General features: G+C 44.0%; 7 protein-coding genes across 7 annotated transcripts; 3 read left to right on the forward strand and 4 right to left on the reverse strand.

The window, feature by feature from the left end:
• Positions 1–858: 858 nt before the first annotated feature.
• On the forward strand, positions 859–2,443 carry DFL_003192 (uncharacterized protein; the record flags this gene model as incomplete). The annotated part of the gene is made up of 3 exons (XM_067632095.1): positions 859–1,232; positions 1,338–1,692; positions 1,784–2,443. The coding sequence occupies 3 exons, from the start codon at positions 859–861 to the stop codon at positions 2,441–2,443; spliced, it is 1,389 nt and encodes a 462-aa protein (XP_067490399.1).
• Positions 2,444–4,236: 1,793 nt separating this feature from the next.
• DFL_003193 (uncharacterized protein) lies at positions 4,237–5,031 on the forward strand (the record flags this gene model as incomplete). Its single annotated transcript, XM_067632096.1, has 1 exon — positions 4,237–5,031. The coding sequence occupies one exon, from the start codon at positions 4,237–4,239 to the stop codon at positions 5,029–5,031; it is 795 nt and encodes a 264-aa protein (XP_067490400.1).
• Positions 5,032–6,950: 1,919 nt separating this feature from the next.
• DFL_003194 (uncharacterized protein) lies at positions 6,951–8,717 on the forward strand (the record flags this gene model as incomplete). The annotated part of the gene is made up of 1 exon (XM_067632097.1): positions 6,951–8,717. One exon carries the CDS (start codon positions 6,951–6,953, stop codon positions 8,715–8,717), a length of 1,767 nt encoding a protein of 588 aa, XP_067490401.1.
• Positions 8,718–9,121: 404 nt separating this feature from the next.
• On the reverse strand, positions 9,122–10,242 carry DFL_003195 (uncharacterized protein; the record flags this gene model as incomplete). The annotated part of the gene is made up of 2 exons (XM_067632098.1): positions 9,122–10,106; positions 10,181–10,242. 2 exons carry the CDS (start codon positions 10,240–10,242, stop codon positions 9,122–9,124), a joined length of 1,047 nt encoding a protein of 348 aa, XP_067490402.1.
• Positions 10,243–10,257: 15 nt separating this feature from the next.
• On the reverse strand, positions 10,258–12,231 carry DFL_003196 (uncharacterized protein; the record flags this gene model as incomplete). The annotated part of the gene is made up of 4 exons (XM_067632099.1): positions 10,258–10,294; positions 10,467–10,479; positions 11,133–11,813; positions 11,883–12,231. The coding sequence occupies 4 exons, from the start codon at positions 12,229–12,231 to the stop codon at positions 10,258–10,260; spliced, it is 1,080 nt and encodes a 359-aa protein (XP_067490403.1).
• A 591-nt stretch (positions 12,232–12,822) lies between these two features.
• DFL_003197 (uncharacterized protein) lies at positions 12,823–13,639 on the reverse strand (the record flags this gene model as incomplete). Its single annotated transcript, XM_067632100.1, has 3 exons — positions 12,823–13,029; positions 13,101–13,483; positions 13,558–13,639. 3 exons carry the CDS (start codon positions 13,637–13,639, stop codon positions 12,823–12,825), a joined length of 672 nt encoding a protein of 223 aa, XP_067490404.1.
• Positions 13,640–17,702: 4,063 nt separating this feature from the next.
• On the reverse strand, positions 17,703–20,591 carry DFL_003198 (uncharacterized protein; the record flags this gene model as incomplete). Its single annotated transcript, XM_067632101.1, has 1 exon — positions 17,703–20,591. One exon carries the CDS (start codon positions 20,589–20,591, stop codon positions 17,703–17,705), a length of 2,889 nt encoding a protein of 962 aa, XP_067490405.1.
• Between the last annotated feature and the right edge of the window lie 1,613 nt (positions 20,592–22,204).

The raw sequence follows: 22,204 nt of genomic DNA on the forward strand, positions 1-22,204 counted from the left end.
CAATAATTTGATATCCGTTGCTCCCTACTGCACAGGCCGCAGTGACCTCAGTAGCCGCAGAAATCTCAGAATTTCGAAAGCCGAATGCAGGGTTCAGATGCACGGCCTAATCTATCTGTGCGGCAAGTATAACCGTGCGACACCCTAGAATTAATATCACGATAGACATAGATATTCGTTGTCTGTAGATCTATAGAAAGATCCGTTGGCGGGTCTGTAGCGGTGTTATGCGGCATCAACAACTGATACCTCTTTCTAGCTTCCCTTTACGTTCGGTCTCAGCGTAGAATTTACATGTCTGGCTTTAGTCATTTAGGCCTTCAGGATCTTCCGCGGCATGAAATACCAATCTGACAATTGGCGGCTAACATTCAAGGGATAGGGGGTTGTTCGATATATCGATAGGAGGCTATTGTGAATTTTGAACTTCAAAAATCTAAAATCTCTCTATATATAAATATTGATCTTGCCTTCTTGGGGTTGATTCTGACTTATGTTTTCATTCATCATCATCATCATCATCATCATCATCATCATCATCATCATCATCATCATCATCATCATCATCATCATCATCATCATCATCATCATCATCATCATCATCATCATCATCATAGAAACATTAACATCGTTTCTGCAACAGCATCTATATTTACTATCTCCTGAAGGCCTTATACAATTGTCTTCAGCAGTGGCCGTTAGTGTTCTTGGGTCCGGAGAAACCTTGGGGATATTTAATCTTTTTCTTAGCTATAGGCATCTTGTTTCATTTATAGCAATATATTGCTAAAATTTCCTTCTACTACTTTCGAGCTTTCAGTCATAAAGCGCCAGCACCCGTCGAGGTTTATATATACTATGACCCTACTAAACACCTTTGGGAGTTCTAGCTCTGGACGCTGCTCAGCCAAGACTGTCGCCTTCCTTGCTCAGTTTCTCTTTGCTTCAGCCACATACACCACTCAGCCGTCTGTTCAGACTTATAATTTGCCCACAAGGCCGCCATACCCAACTGATGAGAGGAATAGCCAAAGTACCCAATGCATGGCCGTTGCATACTTTGTTAGCGGCATTGTATTCGCCGGTCTTATAACTTCTTTTTATCAAAAACGGGGCTCGCCAACTTCTAACAAGGCCATATGCACTCGGACTAAGAACCCTAAGAGGACTAAGCATCCTAATTTCCTTCAAGTGGAAACACTCGACTACCGTCGACCTGATCATTCTGACAAGTAAGTTTCGTTCTATATTACTTCCCTCGAATATTATCGTTCCAAGTTTATTTGGTTTCCTTGTACCGATGAGACGTATTACTAACCAAGAGTTTCTTGTGATAGGATCGAGTATTGGGAGACCTACCAGAATAACTTTTTGGAAACCTTCAAGCCGACGGAACCTCCCCAAGATGACATTTTTCAAATCAATGTTCTCCTTGTTGACTCCGGTATTGATATAGCCCACAAGGCGTTTGCATTCCGAGAACAAGCCGGATTGATTCAGCCATGGCGTGACTATACAACCAACTCCATGGAGCTTGATGGTGTTTCAAATCCTAAAAGCTCGTTAGTAGATGAGTTTGGCCACGGAACATGTGGTGCGGACATCATTGGGTCGATTGCCGAGTCCGCTGTGATATACTCTGCCCGTGTTTCCAAGGGCGGTAGCGAGGTTGACCCAAGAATCGTTGCGAAGGTACTATATCCTACTATACTTACATCTATACGCCGAGGCTAGGACACACCGTTCGGCCTAAACCAAGGGATCGCTAACATTGGTGACATAGGCTATCAATGACGCAGTCAATAACGCGCAAGACATAGAGTTTCAATTCATTATTATGCCATTGGGATTCCCTGAGGACAGTGAAGGCCTTGGAGAGCTAGAAGAAGCCATCAACAGTGCATCTCAAATGGGAATCACTCTTATAGCCCCTGCTGGAAATGAAGGAAACTGCAGAAACCCCTCACCCCCAGCATGCTACTCGCCAGTTATTTGCGCCCTCTCTTGTGATGGAAACGGAACACCATCTGGATTCAGTCCTTCGATTTACCTTAACACCAAAGATAAGATGGAGTTCCTTGTGCCTGGTGAGGGAATCGAGTGCGCTTGGATCCAGCCAGGCCAATGCCATCGACAGCAACGTAATCTCTTGGATACCGAGGTTTTGCAATTAGATCCAGAAGAAAAGAGTGGGTTTACATACGTATCAGGGACCTCATTTGCCTGCTCGGTTCTCGGAGGCATCTCTATGGTTACTCTCGAGAGGCTATACGAGATAGCCGTAAGGGTTTATAAGAACTCTGATTACGCTAAACAGCAAGTGGATCGCGCACGAAGGCATCGGTTACAGGATATCTTGGGTCAAATGGAAAGACCAGAGCGCGGGGCATATCTTCTTGTCCCCACTCAAGTTACGGACGAGATATTGGAGAAGTATATTTAGCCTTAGCTTGGGCGATGTATCGATAACTTGCCTATAGGTTGGTATTTATACACCTACCAGTTAGGTTAGCGCGGTCATCTCTTTTCCTAAGAGGCGCATTATGGTTTTGCAATCACCCTTTCCCCTCGAAAAGTACCTCTACCCCGAAATTTGTTTCTTTTCACGCTTTCCAAAAATGTGAGGTATAATGCCCCACCCCCACAAAAAAAAAAAAAAACGAAATGTACTTTAAACACAAACTGGAGTTGGAGAATGATTTTTTACTTGTATGAACCTTGTTTTTATTTCAATCGGGCATTAATTAGTGTCTCAATGAACCTTCTTTCCTAATTGGTCCTGTTGATAATTTCTACCACATGTGCTCTGTACAAAATCTTGTTTCCACAGAACTTCGAGAATAGTATTCTCCTTAGCCCTTGCCTTGGAAAGGAAGAAAGAAAGAACCTCGTGATACTGGTAACAATAGCAATCTCCATCAATCTAATTAAGTTATGGTTTGTGACCTCTGAAAAAAACATTAGGACTTGACTGTTTTAGGCATGCAGGACATGTCAGGGCTGCAGTACGAAGCAGGCCACAATTGTCTTATAAACCAAGAATTAACTTTGGACAAGGATTATATTATATTGCTTCTTGATCGCCTTGATCTCCCGTACGCTAACTTCTTGAACCAAGCCCTTTTCGGAGCCCCACCCACAACAGAGATCACGAGTTAATTTGTTGCATTTTCTGTGTTGGCAATACCTCGACATTGATATTCACCCGAATATGCCCTTGTTCCCGAAATCGGATCAATTATTAAATTATCCGCTATTGCTGGGGAAAGGGACGAGAAAGGAGTGTCAATGGATATTTTGAACGACTATGCGATCGGATGAATTCGGCATGGTAGCGAGGGAGAGATAAGTGGGGGAGGGGATTAACTGAGCTGAGGGGTAATTAAATCGTAAGCGGGCTTGTCGACCCTCAATTAATATTCTAAAGATCTCGTGGGGTCGTATCTCAAGTTCCACATGAAAGCCCGTCCCCATACCGAAGCATGCCAGCGGGGGGCCAAGCAATTGATGCGTCGGTTGCGAGTTTCTTATGGAATATGCCGACGTTGGGGCCTGAATTAATTTGAAATCATCCCGAATTCAGTTGAGAATGTGTATGGTACATGTATTATGCCAAAGTTGTAGCTCGATTTCTGGCAATTGCCGTAATTTTCGGATTGGTGAAGCTGCTCGAATGGAAAAACAGGATTTTTGAAAGAATAGGAAAATTGCAAAATGCGTTCTAACGTTGACGGTAGATGTTTGATCGGAGACATACAAGTCCTCGTTTCCTGATACTCCACGTCATTGATGCATCTGCGCAAGTGCAATCTTTCGGGTGGGTTTGACGTGGTCAAAATGTAGATGCATACAATGCAATGGCCATCAATTGCAATCCAGTGCCACTTCCGGTACTGTTCCGCCCATATGTGCGATATTTTATATGTCTGGGGACTCTACATAATAATTTTATATATTGCCTGAAAACAGTCGAAGGCTTATAAACACTACAAATATGCTCTTCGAATTCGTGAAACCGCAATTTTCAATCCTTACTAGCTTCAATAATAGCCCTACTTGCAAGACCTGCCTCAACGGTTGCACTCGTTGATGCAAAAGCGTCCACATAGCTATATAGCTGACCATCTCCTATTTTCATTAATTCTTTTCCTGATCCTTCGCCAGACCTAATCGACTGCCATGGCTAGCCAAAAAAAATATTACTTCTTAGTGCCAACATTCGACTTCGCTCCGGATATGATCAAACTCGGCGGCCTCATCGAATCAATAGAAAAGCCGAACGTTTACAGAACCAAAACGCTACCACCAGACGAAAAATCAATTCGCAAAGGTAATAGCAAGCCTTACAAAGAGTTTTTAGCTGGAACGTTTGGCTTCGGCGGTGGTATATTTACCGAGTTCCTAAAGGTTATCTCTGGCATAAGCGCGATCGCCGAGCTAGTAGGCTCTAGCGCTGAAACAATGGAGATCGAATGCAGAAAGCTTGAGACGAAATGCTTCGAACCGACTCCGGAGTACCTACGACAAGCCCTTTCAAATGCACTCAAGGATGGTGTCACGGCTCGTTATTTGAGATCAAGATATTTTGGGACCGAGAAGAAGCTATTCATGATCACCGGCATCAAAACAGCAGAGGGCGTGACAATATCGACTACTAGTAAGAGAAATAACGGATTTTTGAACCAGGTTGGAATAGATACAACCATGGCAGGTATACCGGTTGGGTTCGGTGCCAAAATTGAAATTGTAAGGGGGGATTTACGAATGACAACTATCAAGACCGAGGGGCCCATCATCCTTGCATATCGAGTTGCTGAGATCATAAAAAAATTTAGAGGGGATGCCAAAACAAAAGACTACAAACGTGGGGCACTTATGGGTGGGCGGTTCGCTCGGCCTGATCAGGTGGATGAATTTGAGCTTGACACACAAGGCTTTGATAATGATGACTTTGTTGATTTTGGCATCGAACAGGAAATCCCAGTTACGATAACCCCAGTTACGATGTGCGCAGAAGATGTAAAGTCTTAATCCGCTTTTTCTTTCTTCCTCTTCTCTTATTTCCTTCTTATTTTTTTCAAACCAAGAGGTGGGATTAACGGTTGTCAAAGCTGGCTTTCAACTACTCGAAAGTTATTCTAGCGTTTGATTCAATCACGAGATCATGTATTATGTATATAGAGTATTAGCGTCATGAATCTATAACGAATCTCCTTTTCCAAATATACTACTATAAATGCACATTACGAATCTCCTCGCATATCCGATTGGAGAATGATATTTATCATTATGGATCTATTCCTTTCATATATGTGAGCATGATCAACAAACGCTTAGTATGAATGGGAACGATATTAGCATTAAGTAGCGACATGTTAGCTATAAAAGAATAAATCTTCAAAACCCCTGTATATATGTAACATATACCACAGGAAGATACAAGAGAAGGGGAATTCTTCACACTACCATCCATGTACAAAAAGAAAGCATATTCAAATGGGGAATCTTGCAAGAAAGTACACCTTTTAGATTCGATATCGCAGTTCGTCATCCATAAGGTGGCTCAACGCAATTACTGCAACCCCGGATTAACTTCCGCACAACGAGTAAAACTAGCCTCAACATCGTCACCCGATGTTCCACTTCCACCAAACGCCCCCATCAATTCCTTATTTTTTTTTTGAAGGCGACCTTTAATATCATTGACAAAATCATCAACCTCTGCATCAAAGTCTGAGGAAAATTGCTTAATAGAAGCGCGAATTCTGTGAGGAAGGCAGAGAACAGCATGGTTAGTGATAGTATGATAGGGTAGGATAGTAATCTAATAGGGGAGAGAAAGTTATCGATCTGTACGATATATATATATATATATATTCGAGCTCGCAGATTCTAGTCTCTGGGTTTGGAAGACGCTGTTGGATGTGCTGTGGATGTAATATTTGGGGTGGGATATGGCTATGTCTCTAGAGGTTTTTCTTCTATATATTCATTCGATTCTGTGATTTTACTTTTTACATGTATAAAGCCTCTCTGTGGTCCATCACCCCACCCAATCACCTCGCTCTAGGCCTCTCTATACATCTAGATCTACAATTCTTTCGTGAAGTTGTTAGCCAGTTGAGACGAGCGAAGGTTTAGATGGAGTAGACTCATACAAAACCACTAGTATAGTCATACAATTGAAGCTGATGAGATATGAATCCAAGATGGAACTAGGCAACAGATGGAGATCCAGTCTTACTATCTTTCCAATTTGAGTAGTAGTCAGTCTGGTCGTAGAGCAAGTCCTATAAGACTGTAGCTACGTTAGCAACACACCCAGAGGTTGCAATTTTCAACATTCCATAGGAGACTGTCGATTAAGAAAGGCATTTTCTGGAATGCAATTGTGTTGAACCTTTGAAATTATTCTATCCGCAGCTGTAGGACGACATTGTATTGAAATCTCCGGACCTAACAACTCGTGGTTGTAAGGTTTGTTGTGTGTGCGGCAATCCTCAAAGTTTAACGACGAGGGTACCGAATTCATGAATATATGTAATATAATACTAATCTTGAGGCTAGCTGCCAGCATGCTAATACAATACCATTGATATAATCCGACCTGCAAGTGCATGTAATTAATTTAATTTCCACGACAGCGAATAATGATTAATTCGGCAAAGGAAGATGGCACAGACTTCATAAGACCCAGGAGATATCGATAACTCCAAAGCATGTCCCGAAGTACGTATACTTCTTTGAGTGAGTCAACCTTTGAATGAGTCAACCAAGATGCAAGAAAACTTCAAGACCACAAATTTAAAGGCAAAAAAAAAAAAAAACCAATCACGTGACCACATCGTCACCTTATAAGCGGCGAGAACAGAACATCAACCTCATCAACATCAACATCAACATCAACCATGCAACTTACCAATCACCTCTAACTTCACCTCTACCATACTATGTCCGATACCTCCCATCTATCCTCAAAACTTCAGTCTCTCCCAATCGACATCCTAACCCACCATCTAATCCCCCAATTCGCCTCTCCTCCAGTTCACCTCTCCCAAGTCCCCACCCCCCAGGCTGTTCCAGACTCAAAACCCCTCCGCCGCCTCGCCTCGACATCAAAACATTTCAGATCTCTCATCAAAAGCCAATATAAGACCTACGTTCAACATCAATACCCCACCGTCTACTCCCACGTCCTCTCTCACCACTCCACCAACCTCGATAACATAAACTGGTCCTCCCTAGCCCTTCAATCCGAAAAACTATGTCACCGCTGGAACCATCGACAATTCTACATCTCCAAGCTTTCTACCGTAGAAGCATCCCCAGGGCGCCAACATGACCAACATCCTCACTCTAGGAAACCCTCACACTCCTACTCCCCCTACATCGACGTTTCAGAATCCATTGATGGAACAGAAACGCTAGTAATCGGCCAAGGCCCCGCCATAGCGGTCAGAACCGGTGAATACGGTGTCTGGAAGGAAATAAAACGAAAAGGGATGGTACCGGGTGCTGATGATGTTCTCTCGGTTCATATCTATAACCCTGATACCATCATTTCCACTCGCAGCTCTAGCGTTGAAATAATCTCCAACGTCAGTGGCGCCGATGATGGAAAACCTCCACGAATTGTAGAGGTTACGGAATTATTCCCATCCGGTCCCAAAAATCCAACGGGTGGCATCACCTCTAGCTGCCTCAATCCCTCCTCGTCATCACTAGCAATAACAGCCTCAATAACCTCATCAGACACGCACTCCCTCCAATTCTTCAACCTAAACACCACCTCGCCCGTCCCCTCCTTTCCAAAATCTACATTTTTTACCACCCCTCTCCCATCAAAACCTTACACTTCCACCTTCCTCACCAACACAATTATAGCAACCGGCCACCGCAGCGGAATCACTGTTCACAACCTCACTCCCTCTTCTATTTCGGATACCACAATCCCCCAACCCTCAACAAGTTACAACCATGCATTAAGCGTCCACTCATTAACCCGCCTATCCTCTTCCTCCGCATTTTCGCCGAGTATTCTTGCATCCGGGTGGTCAGACGGAATAACCCGTCTCCTAGACACTCGTACAAATACCTACGTAGCCGAATACGAAAACCCCGTATCAAATGAATTCGTCCCTATTTACAGTCTTTTACATACTGCTCCCTTAGGTAACATATTAATGGCTGGATCATCATTACATCATGCTGTTGAAGTCCATGATTTACGATACACGGGTAATATGGTGGGATATTTCTCCCCATTTGCATTTGATCCTTCTTCTTCAGAACAAGGGGAGAAAATGAGCGACATCGTCAGCTCCGGCTCTTTACTGTTCTTCGACAGCATAGCAGGAACACGATTCCCAACCCCTCGCCGTCCTAGTGGATATACTAGAAGCTCCGGCCGGGGTACATCAGCTATATACGCCCTTTCCTCGCCATCCCCGTCGTCAGGCAAGGTCTACATCGGAGCAGAGAACACGGTTATCCAAATGAACTTTCGAAAAAGAAATGTTGGAAGAGAATGGGGACTTGGATTGAGCAATGTCGAGAAGGTTAGGAAGAAGGAGGCAGAAAGAGGGGCGGTGTTTAATATCCCTATGTATTGGTTTGATCCGGCGAAAGGAGCTGGGGAGGAGAGGGGGAATAATGGACGGTGGTGGTGCGGTGGGGGGAAGGCGGCGTTTAAGGTTAAGGAGAGGAGTGAGGGGTAAGGGGGGGGTAGATAAACTACTATTTGTCTCGGTTCGTTCTCAGGACTTTTTATAAAGGATAGGGATGGATGTTAAACTTCATAAAATGTATCTTTATCAATCTAGTTAGAATATAAAATAGAATAAGTATCTGATCTTTGGTATCTCCTTCGATCTATCCCCTCCGTGAACCTGTAAGACTTATACTCCGTTGAACATAAAAATATTAAAGCCATGGAAGAATGAACATTCAAACGCTGATAACACCGCAATATAAAAAACAAATGCCATAAAACTCCTTACCTGAATCGAACATACCGCCACTTATTCCTCTATCAAATCTTTATCCCTCCTCTATCCATACCTACCTAGGTCCTCTCCATCCAAAATCACATCCATATGATTAAAAGTCTAGAGTAAAGAAATTACTCAGAAACCCCCCCATCATCTACATACCTCCCCCCAACCAACGGCGTCCGTTCCGTCGATCCTCTCCCCCTTTCCTCATCCCTTTCCTCCTCCTCCTCCTCCTCCTCCTCCTCCTCCTCTTCATCCGCCCCTCTAACCTGCTCCCTCCCCCTATAAACCACATAATGCTGCACAATAAACACCACATTCAACGCCATACTAATAACCCCCAACCCACTCTTCACAATATTCCCCTTAACCCCATCCCACCCCCCTTCAAGCGCGGCGTCAATCCCCAACTGTACTAGCGATAGTACACCACCAAAGAAATCTGCTAGAATCTGCCATATGGAAAAGCCATCGGTTGATTTGTTGATGTAGTTTATGTAGATTTGTGGGAGGTATTTTATTAGTGTTACCAGGAGTTTGGAAAGGGAGAGGGCGGTTGTGACGTCCAAGTAGTTTATTTTGTCGAAATTGAAGAAGTTGTTGTTTTCGTCTTGGGCGATTACGGTGATGGAACCGGCGGCGATGGTGATACGTTGGTTTGGAATTGGATTCGTAGTGATATTCTGCAGAACCGGAGTATCAAGCTCCCCATCCGCCTCATTCCCCGCTGCAATACTAGTAATCAACAACAACGTACTCACAATCCCCACAATAACCCCCCAAATAACCGGCCTAGTCCTCTCCCTCTTCCTCCCAGTCTCATACCCCCAAATAGCCGGGAAAAACTGTGAGTATGTCAAACTCGCGAGTATTAACGCATGTACCGCGAACGCAAGGTCGTTAAGTCTAACCGTGGGATTGGGGGCAGAGGGATAACGAGTCGCGTATTCGGAACGGATAACAGGTGAGTAGAGGAGAAGAGAGGTGTAGAGAGTGTAGCAGAGGAAACCCAGGATATTTAGGGGGAAGTAGGAGGTTGCTACGCCGAGGGTTGAGCGGCGGCTGCGGTTTTGAAGGAATTGGGGGTAGAAGGAGAAGGTCCAGAGGGCGAAGCTGGTATATCATCATACGTGTTAGCAGGTTGTGAAAGTGGTATTTTAGATATATATGTAGGGAGGGAACTTTACTATGTCCAACCGACTATCCAGGAGATAGTCTCGGCGACGGCGCGCCAGGTTATTGATGTCATCTTTTTTTATTTAATTTAATTTAATTTATTTGGTATTGCTGTTTTATAGAAACTGGAGAGAAATCCAGAGGAATTAGTTCTCTTTACTCCATCATTTCTCTGTTAAAAGATTTTGAAGGAGTTTAATTAGTCAAGGGGGGAGAGGAAGAAAGAAAGAAGGAAGGAAAGGACAGATGATAGCTATATTCTAACAATCTATCGGTTCTGTATTAGGGAATACCAACCGTCTATAGGAAACTATAACACCATGGAAAATATACCGAACCGTTCCGCCATAAACAACAGCTTGTAAGATCTAAAAAGAACACATGGAAGAAAGAGAGGAAAGGGAGGGAAAAAAAAGGGAATGATTAATAACCTCGTGGCACTACTCCATCGCATTTCATCAGCGCCAGGTTGAATGGCGCCTGACTTAAAATTTAAGCACGTGGATTGTTTGTTTGTAGTTATTAGTCAGCGTAAAAACCCCTGACATGGATTAGCCACATTAGCTGGATCTAGAATCCGACATTTTGGACACGAGATCTTGAAATCGATCAAACACTAATTAATGCGGCTCAAGGTTTATACACAACTCAAGGATTTGGGCGAGGCAGGCATCTTCCTTGTATTTTTTTTATAACTTTTGGACTATAATGGTGTGATAGATATCTAAATTTGGGATTTGGGAACGGTGGATGTCACTTGCCTGTCAGGCTAATTTATAGCTCTTCTTAGCATGAGGTCATAGATCGAAGCTGGTTAGTCCGAAGTTAGGACTCAAAACAGACTACCCTTTAGACGGCCTTGTGATATAACATCACTCATTCACTCGATTCTACACTTCTATACTTAAGTATTTAATGAGGACGGAGGCTAACTCCTCTCAGCCTTCGCCTTCTGCAACTCACTCGCCATCTCCGAAAGTTCCCTCGCAGCTACAAACTCCTTACTATCCTCCCCCAAACACTTCCTCTCAATCTCCAGCACCTTCTCCGCCCACTCCACCGCCCTCTCTTCCTCTCCAACCTTCACCACCAATCTAACTCCCTCCGTATACACCACCCCAAGCGTATCCGTCTCCCCCATCCCTTCTTTTTCTAGTAGTCTGATACACTTAACTACCACCCCCAAACTCCATTGGCATTCTTTATCCGTCCATTTATTTCCGTTTTTTAGTTTTCTAGTCTCCCGCTTTTTGATTTTAGTAAATAAATCCTCAATCCGCTTCCTTCTACAATCTTCCTCATCATCCGGAGAATCACATGCCTCGCAACGACATCTAAACCCCCAATGCTTCAATATCTGTCTTCTAACGACCGTGGGGTGACAGATATCTATATACGACGTTAACAATTCCTCTCCCTTTTGAATATCGCGGAGTGCATGGACCGTTAACCGGTTTATAACGGGATTGTAACGGTGAAAGACGTTGGGAGAGCAGGAGTGGTTTAGACGGGCGGATTGGGGGAAGATTCCTAGGGATTTTGTGGAGGAGGAGAGGGATTTACAGGTGAACCTGTTGGTTTCGTAGATTGACCAGGCGTGTTCGTGGGATGAGACGAGGTCGTTGAAGGTTGATGATATATCCTCTACACTCTTCTTATTAATAACTGAACCCCTACGAAAATTTGTTAATAAAATGAGGAAAGGGAAAATACCATCACACGCGCCCCTCAACTTCTCAATCCACCCAACGTCTCGACTAGCCTTCGTTGACGCCGCAAGGGCCCAGTACATCTCTTGCTTCTTGGGTTCTAACGCCTTGACCGCGTTATAGACTTCTACGTGGCCGGCTTCGTCTGGGAGCATTATTAGACTTTCTTCGCAGAAGATACGGGTGCCTGATGGAATGGTTGTGGTTGCGAAGGCTCCGATACCGGCTTCGGGCGTTTGACGTTCTTCGTAGAGGTCCCGGCGGGTGTAGGAACCTGGAGTTGGTGACTTCAATGGGACATCGTTTAGGGTCAAGGTGGAGATGTCAACGATCAGGGGGTCGGGATCTGTCATAGTATTGTATGTCGAGACGAAAGTTGGGAGGGTTTATATATTTGGGCTCAAGCTTTGGAATATATTATAATGCACGAAATTTTGTAAATTTCGTTATTGATATGAATATATTCTGAAGCTAGCTATAAGCTCTGACAGTTCGCTTTTGCGTAAAGGCAATGAAACAAGTAGACTTTCCTCGACGTCGAGGGGGGGTTATTTTCGTATAGTACTCATTTTGACGGATAGAAAAAGGTATTGTGGTTATCGAAAAGAGTATCGTTCTAATCTAAAGTAAAAATTGTCTTGTATGAAGATGCTGGGAGTAAATTTGTATGAAATTGTGAAGATAGATTGGCAAAGAAGATAAGGAATAAATGGCATTCCGACAGGGTTTTTAAATTTGATAGTAGAAAAGGGTTATTCTCGATTTAGAAAAGAAAGCTTAATTTTTAGCCTGAACAGAAAAAGATCGACGTTCTGGAATGATCTGATAAGATCTGACAGGGAATAAATGCAACATTTTCAACACAAATGCACCAATTTTTAAACCTTAAGATGTTGTAGTGCCCCTCATTAAGTGCACCATTATAAGATAAAATGGTAAATTACCTATCCCTCCTCCTCCCCTTCTTCGACTTCCTCTTTCATCTGACTACCTTTCTTAACTGACCCACCATCCGCCGCCCACTCCTTCATCTTCTTGATCACAAACCCCTGACTCAACTTCGTAAATTCCCCGTTTTTTCCATACTCATTTAACACCGCCTGTGCTTTATTCGTTTCAACAGTTTCAATCGCTTTCTTCAACGCCGTTTCCTAATCACCTCACCCTCAAATTAACATCATCCCATTTCATAAGACCAAAAGAAGGGGAATATATAACTAACCTCCTCAACACTCAAAACAATAGCCTCCTCCTTCAATCTATACCACCTAAACCGAATCACATTACTTGATTTTCTTGTATTAAACTTTTCTTCGAACTTGGCGTGGATGTCTTTTAGACTGTGTTTTTGGGGGGAGGTGTAAAGGGATCGGATGTAGGTGTCTTGTTCTTTGGTGAAGGAGGTTTCTGTGACCGTGGCGCCTGGTTGACGGCCGCGTTTGGCTTTTGGAGTGGCGGTGGTGGGGTCTGGGTGTTTTCGGTTTTTGGATGAGGAGGATTCTGATTTTGGTTTTTTAAGTGAAGGGTCTTTGTCGGTTGCTTTTGGGCGGCCGCGTTTTTTGGAGGGCTGAGATGGAGGTTCGGGTTTGAGGCCCTCGGTAGCTTCTTTTGAAACATTAGGAACGGTTTGGGTGAGGTTCTCTTCGAAGATGTTTTCTTGATCTTGGTTTTCTTTTTACCGGTGTTGCGTTCACAGCATGGAGGGGTTGGGAGATTAGAAGCGGTCTCCATTTCCTCAGAATTTATAATAGACTCAGACATCTTGGCCCTTTTCTTTTGTTTGAATATGCCTACCTATTGAAGCTTGATGTTTTCGGGGGGGGTTAATTGTCGATATTAAGAACTAGTGAGTATAGTAAAGGGTCAGGTGTATCTGTGATATTTCAAAGTACTGCGTGAGGCTGAGATGTGATAGGATAGTCTAGATCTATGTACTACTTCGATAGATAAAACTCGATACTCGTGGAACTTATATTCAAATCTTTCTAGCATTCCACTCAAAAAAATTCCAGAGTCCATTCCATTCACGCATCGACAGCTAGAAGCTATGTGAACTTTACATACTCCCTTCGATTTCTATATCTGTAGTACACATGATATCACGATATCGATCTCTCGTACACACTTCATGAAGAGTCTTCACCAAGTACCCGTAAATCCCACATCCTCTTCATGACTGAACACCATAAGTTCCCTTACAAAAAGCTTTATAAATTTAAAGAGCAAGACAAAAAACATGCCTATCAAATACGAAGAATCAGAGGATACCTTCCTATCAACCACTATCGTCAACAATGAAAATGATACTGATAACTCACAACTTCCAACCCCTCCTACCTCCTCAACCCAACCATCTTCCAGGAAACGTCGCTTCTCAGGAGGAACCATCGATCCCATCTCAAAGGCCAAATCAGAATACCACCAACCTTGTTTCCTAAGAGAATATATGCTTCCAAAACTCTTGGCATAATACGTTGCGAGGGGTCGATGGTTCTCTTGTCGTGAATATCTTTATAGTTGAACAGCCATTGATAGGCCACGAAGTCCTCTAGTCCCTTGATGGCAACGTTTCCAAGTTTGATACTACTAATCCGAGCTAACTCCCCTTCTTCGAGCATACGTTGTATGCAAGTGTCTTACCCTAGGGTTCGGATGGTAAGGTATTTGACGTTATCAAGGTGCTCGCATTCTGCGAATTTTTTCCACCAGATAATTAGGGGATAGAGTTCCTTTGAGGAGTAGCTTTGTGACGGACTGTGGAAGGATTAGGAAGAAAGATGGGTGGAAGAGGTAGGTGATGGGTCGCAAGGTTGTCAACTTTTTTAGATTCGAGACGGTAATCTGTAGGTCCTCCCATTGCATTTCGACCTGCGGACGTGTAGAGAGTTTGAACTGGTGAAATTCACTGTATCAACCCGCTAGAGTGAGGTGCTGAAGGTTAGGAGTTTTGCTGAGCAGATCTGCTAGCTCTTTTATGTGGGCTTCTGTTCTCTTCTGAGTCTTTCCAACTTGCCAACTGCACCCACTACCGTCAACACGATGTCCAAGGCTGTAAGAAATCCGAGCCTAGTGATCCGGGTCAAATTGAAGTAATGTGGTAGTTGCTAGGGAACTGATGCCCTAACAGAAACTGAAAATTCTTTACAGCTTTTACCTTAGCCGTATCGTTTACGTCATAAAGAATTCTAAACCTTTTGCGGTTACTGAGCGGCGCGGGGTCTATTAATATGAGCATTAGCCTCCATCTACGTGAGGATCTACTGGTTTTGGCCTCGGAATAGTATTGAGTGTCTAGGTGCGATCATTGTGAACCGTCTAGTGCGCATGTACACACCGAATTAATTACAATTCCCTATTCGAATTTCAGTTCGCAGATTTGACTGATGATGTCGCCGGAACAGAAACCTTGGGCTGTCGATCTTATGTTGTACGTACAATGTAGTTCGTAAAGCGGGTCTACAATGACAAAGCTCTCGGCACTGAGGTACTTGACCTAGTCTCCTCCCCAAATCCACATTACTAATATATCGCAATTTCGGCAGCTCGTCTCCAAGCACCAAATTCCCTGTATAATGAAACCCTAGATTGTGGGACCCAATCGATGATACTAAATATGCAAGCGATCTTGGCTAAGCGACTTGCCGGTTCGGATAGTGTAAAGTTCTTGAGCTATGAAGTACTAATGTGCTCCGGGGTTCGCGGTAACAGGTGGGATATAATGTCTTGCATGTTTTCATGAGAGCAACAAAGTCACTTGAAGAGAGATGCTGCAATATGAGATAAAGAAGCTCGGGTCGAGTGGAAGGATCTGTTAATGAGGCCATCTTGAGATTGAAGTCCTGAAGGAATCCTGAAATACTAGAATCGAAGCAAATTTGAGGTTTAAACTTCGGGTAGAAAGCAACGTTGTGATCCAGCCACAGAGGTCCACAATAATAAGATGGAAATGTTGAATTTCAAGGTCTTAATCTTGTGTATCTTTGTGGCTACAACGACTGAACGGAAGTTCTAAATATTGGATTTGAATTCTGTATTTCAGGAGCGGGTAGCTTGGAGTATGGTATTCGGCACGCATGAAATTTCGATGTTTACGATCCAGAAACCTAGATCGTGGGGAGAGGGACGGGTAGATTGAAATCCAGAAAGATTGCAAATCAGGAAGCAATATCAAACTTCTAATCGAAAGAGTATCAGCATCCTGTTAATGCTAAAGGGAGATATCAAAGACGGGAACAAAAGTTTGAAGCTCGGAACGCAGATATTCAAATTACCAGAAATTTAGACCTCGAAGTTTGAAGGCAGATAATTTGAGCTCAACTGAGGGAGATAACTGCAGTTCGTCCAGGAAAACAACAAAACTTCGAGCAGGAGGATCGCGATCGAATGTTATTCAGTAAACGTTGCAGAGAGGTTGAAGTGCCCCGAAAGGAGATATTTAGTGTCGTAAAGAGAGTTCGGATATCTTGTATCCTAGTTATCGCACACGGATAAATTGAAATTCAAGCCGAATGCCAGGCCGTGGGGTTTAGAGAAAAGAACAATCTTGAGGCGGGAGGTTATCGTCTAGTAAACGTTTCGCAAAGAAGTTAAAGTCGAGAGCAGAGCTCGAAGTTCAAACTAAATATTGAATATCGAGCAAAAGTTCGCAATTGGGGTTTGTGGAGAAGAGCAAAAAAGTTTGTTTACGACTGAAGTTTGTGGCTGGAATTGAAATTGTATATTACACAGACTGTCACGTGTCGACGGAGCATTAAACCTACGATAACCCTAAAACTGATATCGATAAGCCTCTGAAGCTAACGTCATGACATGAAGTTCTACCTCTATTTGGAGGCGCCTTAGAGTAGGCACCCTATTAATATTATAATTCGAGACTGATATATATCCCATATCTTCGAGCTTCAAGTCTGCCATGGGGCATAACTCGATAAAATCCACCATTTCCACAGAACGAACTACTAAGAGATCTAGAGCATATACCGTATATGCTATATTACAAGAATTCACTTCTTTCCACTTGTAATCCCAACATCAGACACACGTGCATGTCATCAGTGGATCTTAACATACATCCTTAGCCTCGAGACTATAACGGAGATATCATGCGGTTTGTTGCATTTTGCAAACCGTCGTGTTGAAGGATGTTCTTACGGCTGGAAAACATTCTTGTCCGGGTATTTCTTAATTACTATTCTTCAGACTCACTTCTATATCTAGCCAATATAATTACCCAGCTGGAAATTGCTAACCGTACGTGTGAGAAGACACCGTCGTCTCTGAGTTCTGTCGGACCCCAAATATCACATACGCATAGCGGACTCAATAAAGTTCACCCGTAAACATACTGTATCTATATGTTGTGATATATATCAGTTCGACCTCTACTATACCGTCTAGGTAGCTAAACAGCTCACAAACAGTCTAGTAACTAGAAAAAACAGAAACTTGCACCCCTTATAATACGAAACTAGCAGAAAGTACAGCTAGTCCTACCTCGTAACGCGAGACCCAGCACTGCCTTGTCAATTTAACATTTATACACAGATCAGCTCAGAACGTAAGCTCTCACTAATATGAGGGGCACCCCTAATGGCTAACAACCGTTTTGGCGCCTTTCAGACGTTATCTGGAGTATGATAGTAGTGGTTGCACGGATTAGACTACACTTAGATGTAGTCCTGAATAGTCTAGACCATTTTGAAGATAAAGAGAATCAAAAAACCTATAGATTCAATTGGGAAAAGACGCCTTCAGCAAAACACCTATCCAAACACCGTAACACCCATAACAGCTGGGTAATCGATAATAATGCCGTACAAAACTTCTACTCCCCAGCCAACTCCTGCCAAATATCAACATCCGCATCCCCCCCACCATCCTCCTCAAAAGCCTCAACATGCTTAATCCTCCTCCTCCTTCCCTTCTTCTCTTTCTTCAACTTATACGGATCCTCATTCTCATCCTCCCTCTTCTCTGTCTTCTCCACCTTCTTTCCTTCAGGTCTAAACCTACAATCCACCTTCCTCCTCACCAAGCACCCGCGGCTGAGCGCCTGAATGCCCACCACGATGCCCACTAATTCCTCAACCTTCCTTTCCACTGCACTTCTCCAAGCCCTTTGGATCCTCTTTGCCGCCCACCTCCTCTTAAACTCCTCGATTACTGTTTCGTGTTCTTTAGCTTCCTGAAGTAGCTCTCCAATCCGGCTCGATAAATTCCTTCTAAACTCCACGGCTTTCCACCAGCGTTGAAGCTTCACGACTGACCTTGTGGCCTTTGTTGATGATAATACCCTTGAGGCTAGGAACGCAAGTGTGGCGAGAACGAAGCGTGCGTTAACGGGTTTTCCGGTGGGTGTGAATATGTTCATGAATGCATCGCTACATCCGAACCTTTTCAATCGTTGTTGCAACCGTCCTTCCTTCTCTTTTGAGGCCTCTGTAGCAGTCGTAGTATCCCCATCAATCAAGGGTTCATACTCCTCCAACACCGCCTCAATAACTGCACTCTTCATCGCCCCTCCAACTCCCTTCTCAACATCAGCTTTTCGTCTAGCAGCAATAGTCCGAACCCACATTTCCAACTTCCCCAACCCTTCTTCCTCACCGCCCCCCTCCTCTTCAACCTCCACAATTTTATATTGCCTTTTAACCCTCCCAACTTCCCTCTCCACCTCTTCAAAGTCAACGAGGTATTTAACCCCCTTCTCCACTAACACCGCCCACAACAAACTCAGCGTAACCTCTCTATGTCCATCAACCACATCCTTCGACCTAACGGTTCCCAAAGGCACTATTCCATTTCTATACAGAACCGAAAGTACCTTTTCCACATTCACCATTTTTTCTCCTTTACTTTTTGAGGACATTAGAATGCCTTCGACTTTTTCTTTTAGTACTAGTTCTACGACTTTGGCCAGTCTGATGCCGTCTCGTAGGTCGACTTTTAGATTGTCGATTGTGTATTCATATTCTTCTTCGGGGTTTTGTGAAACTTTAAGGAGGTATCCACATCCCTTCACCGCTCTGGCCACGTTCCCAAGCGAAGGTGATACCATCTTCCCAAGTGCCACAAGTACCCCCTCAGAACTCTTCATCTCCGAAGACTTCTTGAATACTAAGTCTCCGAATATTCCCGACGTTTTCGCATCATCGATCAGCCTCACCAATACCAAAGTTCTTAGTATAGTTCTCCTCAATGTCCATGCTTTATCACCAGAAATCTCGCTCTCAGTCCATACCCTCAACGACCCATGCGCGTTCGCTCCATAACTCTCCCATTGTGAGTCTCCATCTTCTTCGTTTTGGTCGGTAATATCTACGAAGAATGTTTCAAAGAATTTTCGGAGGTCGGTGTCGTTTGGGGTTGTGGAAGATGTACTGAGGAGGCGACCAGCTACTACTTCCATAGTTAGACGGAGGACGGAGGGGTTGTATGTTTCCAGAAAGAGTTTGGTGAATTTATCGCGTGCGCCAAGGTCTTCTGAGAGTTTTAAGTTTTGGGATAAGTGTTCTTCGGAGGGCTTTAGAACGCCATGGAGGATCGAGGCTTTTAAACGGTCTTGGAGGAGACAGTAGGCGTCTGTGTTATACAGCGCCAATAATTCCTTTCTGATGGTTTCCAGAGGTTTTGTGGGACGGGTTGTTCCTTCGACTAGGATGGAGTCGAGGATCTGGGTTAGGAGCGTTTCTTGGGTTGAAAGCCATGTTGTTGGGGCGTAGAGTTCTGGTTTTAGGGATTGGTCGGTTGATGAGAGGGGTGGATAGGAGGAGGCGGATTTTCGGGCGGGCTTTTTGGAGGGGTTGAGTGGTTTTCGGAAGGATTCGGAGTCGGAGAGGGATTTGGGCTTTTGGAGGCGCAGGCGGTTGAGGGTTGAGGGTTGTTTTTTGGGGCCGTTGGGAGGGAGGGGTCGAGAGGGAGGATTCATGCCTCGAGAGATTGATTTGAGGGCTGGACGAGAGATAGTAGTTGTGGACACTGGCCTCTTTTTGATTTCAATCGCTGGTTTTGGTTTTAGCGGAAGCTTTTTCTTGTCGATTGCTTTTGTTGGTTTGGTTGTGGTAGTCTTTGTGGCAGAAGACCTTGGTTTTGAAATATTTGTGGTTGTAGAAGTAGTAGCCTTTGGGGCAGCAGTTGCAGCTGCTCGACGTACGAGTTCGGATATCCTTCTCTTTTTGAGAGGCGGGACTGGTGGCCTCGATGTCGATATTGATTGAGATGATGTATTTGGCGAAGAAGTTGGAAGGATGGTCGAGGATGTAGAGTCCATGGCAGATATATCAGCATGAAGAATAGAGCTGTTTGTATCTTGCCTAGATGGAAGAGGGGATATTGGAATAGTGTGAGATCGAAGGGACATTCGTCTGTTTTGTATAAGAATACTGGTATCATCTTGACCTCCAATCGAAGACCTTGGTCCTTCCGGTGAAGTGTTTCGTATGATACTAGTATCGTTTTGAGTTCCAATCGAAGATCTTGGCTGTTGAGATGTTGGTCTCGGATCAAGACTAGATCTTTGAACGAGATTGGTTGGGATCTTTCGACGTTTTGGAAGGATCGACAGAGATGTCAAGGGACGACGTGGACGCGATGTCTTCAAGCCTGTGGTGGATGGTGTCGGGAGAGATGAAGAATCTGGGTCGGGAGATGTGGGGCGACGACGTTTTAGACGGCGGGTTGCCGGCCGTGGGCATGGAGTTTCTGTGAGGTCCATTGTGGTATATTATCAGGTGGTCATGCTACGTATTGAATTTGATGAAGTTGCGATGGTTGGTTGGAGATGTTGAAGTCGAAGGTAGGAAAGTCGCGTGGGTGGGCGGGGGATAGTCTCGGACACAGATATAGAGCCGAAAGAGGAAAGAGGTTGAACTGGCTAAGAATAAGAGGAATAAAAAAAGGCTAAAAGCCAGGTTGCTGGGTAAACACAATGAAGATCAGAAACAGAGTGCAGACTGTCGATGGTGTTTCGACATAAACAAATCAATGACCAAAGAATGTGTTGAGAGAGGTTGTCAAATGTAAACAAAACAAGATTCCCAAACAGGAAATATTCAGAAGTGACAAACATCCATGAATAAGGTTCGGGTGCAGCCGACGAGAAGAAAAAAAAGAAAGGGAAAAGAGCCGCATGTCAAAAAAACGTGGGGGAAACGATCCGCTCAATCGGTAACGATGACGATATAATCTAATCTCCTTGTTCGTCTGTATCATCAAGAGCTACTTATCAGGATTTGGAGGACCCTGGGAAAGTAGGTCTTGAGAAGGGAAATTGGGGCGGGAGAAGCTGGAAATGGTGTCGCCTAGCTCCGGCGACAATGGATATCACAAATTTGGAGCTGATACGAACACTCTATAAGGAGATATTAGGAGGGTCAGAATTGGGGGATTTTGAGGTTTAGACGGTGATATTTGCTTGGTGTTGGAGTGCTTTGTGGTTTTGTCGATTTTGGTGTGGAGATGGGTCGTGCACCGCCACACTTCTGTCCGTCTCGCTAAACCGGCCGGACTGCCTAATGAAGTCTGAGAAAGATCCTCGTCGACACGAAAACTATACGTTTAACGAGGTGAGAAACCGTTGATATTGAGGGATTGGGATATCAGAGCGTATCTACAAAATGGATATCGTAAATCATGCATTTTAGTGTATATGAGCCTAAATCGGCCATTCTGCCCGACTAAATTAGGCGGTGCTGATATGAACCGCGAAATCACCTGGTTTGGTATGTATAGACATCGATAGATGGAAAATACACGTCTTGCATTAGTGATTTTTGATGGTGTATATGGTGATGGCGGTGATGGGATGAGTCTTCAATGGAAGTTGAGTCGAATTGAATGAGTCTTTGGTGTTTGTGTTTGTGGCTTGACGAAGAAAGTGTTGCGAATCAACACCGCCACACTTTGCTTCTTTCTCTCTTCTCGTTCTGTCTTCCCAATCCTTCCTTCTTTCCTTCTGTTCTCTCTCTCCTCCTTCTTCTCTCGCTCACCATCAATTCCAATCACCATCAGACCATCACCAACTTCGTTACCACCTTCATCACCACTGTCCAACTCTTATCCTGTCCTGTCCGGGTTCAGACCTCTCGATACACGTCTCCGGGCCTGTTTTTCCCCTTCTGTCGGGTCTGACTGTTCGTTAAAATCCAACATCTCGTCCGCGTCCACATCCCACTTCTCGCGTCCTTCCCCAACAAACAATACCCAATCTCCTAAAATAACTAACCTCCTCCTCTCTCTCTCTTAATACTCATTGTCACGATACCTTTTTCTCGAACCGAGTTTCCAGTTTTCCCGTTGGAGATTTCTTTCTTTTCTTTTTCTTTTTTC

The sequence above is a fragment of the Arthrobotrys flagrans genome, assembly GCF_004000055.1.
Source record: "Arthrobotrys flagrans strain CBS H-5679 chromosome Unknown unitig_0, whole genome shotgun sequence".
NCBI lineage: Eukaryota > Fungi > Ascomycota > Orbiliomycetes > Orbiliales > Orbiliaceae > Arthrobotrys > Arthrobotrys flagrans.